The sequence below is a fragment of the Merops nubicus genome, unplaced genomic scaffold (genome assembly GCF_000691845.1).
Source record: "Merops nubicus isolate BGI_N331 unplaced genomic scaffold, ASM69184v1 scaffold21969, whole genome shotgun sequence".
Classification (NCBI taxonomy): Eukaryota; Metazoa; Chordata; class Aves; order Coraciiformes; family Meropidae; genus Merops; species Merops nubicus.
In genome coordinates, this window is record NW_008631967.1 from 1 (window position 1) to 1,903 (window position 1,903).

At 58.6% G+C, this 1,903-nt stretch overlaps 1 protein-coding gene across 1 annotated transcript in view; it reads right to left on the reverse strand.

Annotated features, from left to right (window-relative positions):
* Window positions 1-34: 34 nt before the first annotated feature.
* LOC103780130 (EF-hand calcium-binding domain-containing protein 4A-like) overlaps window positions 35-1,903 on the reverse strand; it is a gene marked incomplete at its 3' end in the record, with an annotated part of 19,561 nt that continues 17,692 nt past the window's right edge. The window contains exon 14 of the mRNA XM_008947780.1: window positions 35-149. Coding sequence (XP_008946028.1) covers window positions 35-149 — 115 coding nt within the window. The remainder of the gene's footprint in view (window positions 150-1,903) is intronic.

The window sequence follows — 1,903 nt, forward strand, 5'->3', positions numbered from 1 at the left end:
GGGGCAGCACCCAGGGAGCCGTGTCCCCTCTCACCTGGACGCTGCTCATCCAGCCCCGCAGGGCGGTGAAGGAGCCCCGGGCCGTGATGTCGTACATGAGCAGCACGCCGTGTGCCCGCCGCAGGTACTGCCTGGACACGCTCCGGAACCTGCGCCGGGGCAGAGGCACGCTCAGAGCGGGGCTGGCACCAGGGGAGAGAGGGGCTGGCACCAGGGACAGAGCGGGGCTGGCACCAGGGACAGAGTGGGGCTGGCACCAGGAGCAGAGCAGGGCTGGCACCAGGGGCAGAGAGGGGCTGGCACCAGGAGCAGAGTAGGGCTGGCCACAGGTGAGGTGCAGGGAGGGCTGGCACCAGGGGCAGAGCAGGGCTGGCACCAGGGGCAGAGCAGGGCTGGCACCAGGGGCAGAGCAGGGCTGGCACCAGGGGCAGAGCAGGGCTGGCACCAGGGGCAGAGCAGGGCTGGCACCAGGGGCAGAGCAGGGCTGGCACCAGGGGCAGAGCAGGGCTGGCACCAGGGGCAGAGCAGGGCTGGCACCAGGGGCAGAGCAGGGCTGGCACCAGGGGCAGAGCAGGGCTGGCACCAGGGGCAGAGCAGGGCTGGCACCAGGGGCAGAGCAGGGCTGGCACCAGGGGCAGAGCAGGGCTGGCACCAGGGGCAGAGCAGGGCTGGCACCAGGGGCAGAGCAGGGCTGGCACCAGGGGCAGAGCAGGGCTGGCACCAGGGGCAGAGTGGGGCTGGCACCAGGGGCAGAGCAGGGCTGGCTGCCTGCAGGCTGTGCCCTGGGGCTGGTGTGCAGGGACAGGGCACGTCCTTGCACCGTGGAGGTAAGAAACAGAAGAATCTCTTTAGGTGGGACAGGAAAAGGTGATTGCCTATAAAAAGGGAAATGGATGGGAAAAAAGATGACCTCTCTCTGGAAGAATCTGCAGACTGAGCTGTACCACAGTATAAACTGGGCGAGCACAACCTCTGTCCCAGTGCTGCCAAAACAGCAATTAAGAGCTCAGCATCCACACAGTCTGTGTCCCCTTTTCAACCTCTAAAGCAAAGCCACCATACATCACAGCAGCACTCAGACACCATTTCCCAGAGAAGCTCCCACCAGACACCTACTTTGTCCTGTGGGTACCAATCAGAACCACAGGCTCATATCTTGGGAATAAATTCCAACAACAACAACAAAACCAACTCCCAAACCTTAAAATCCATAAGCAGTTTGTGAGAGGGCCATGATATAACCACAGCGACTGCAGGCTGGTGGAATCAAACACCACGGGTACTGAGCTCTCACCAGAGAGCTGTGCATTTCAGGATAACTGCCTCTCCTATTCTATTAAGAGCCAAGAAGACCTACAGCAAGTGGTGACCCTCCTGAACCCCTCAGATCATTGCCTGAAGCCTGTTCTTTCTCACTGCTACAGGAGCATGATGCTCTGACAGCTGCTCAGCTGAGGGAGCAGCGACTCGAGGGGCATCTCTGGGAGTACAGCACAGACTTGATGCTCTCAAACACCAAATGCAGCCTGCACCAGTCTCAGGGAAGTCCCCCAGGAGCTCTTGCATTCTCCAGGGGGTTCCTCTCTCTTCCAAACATATTCACAGGTGCCCACCTCCAGTTAGAAATAGTACTTCTGGAGAAGTTAGAGAAGGTTTTGCTGGTTCCCAGGTCTCCTGTTCAGTGTCAGCATTGAGTCAAGTTCTCTCTTGCAAGTACATGTCTAAGATCTGCTAATGCTGCAGGGGTCGACCCTAAAGGTCCTTCTGCAGAGACAACATCTTGAATTTGGCCTCTGAAGCTATCTGGCCTCAGTAAAATGCTGCATTTTATGTCACCACAACTCCCCTTACTGCTCAGCTTCAGCACTGAAACAACCAGAGGAGTCCCCACTAAAAAATTATT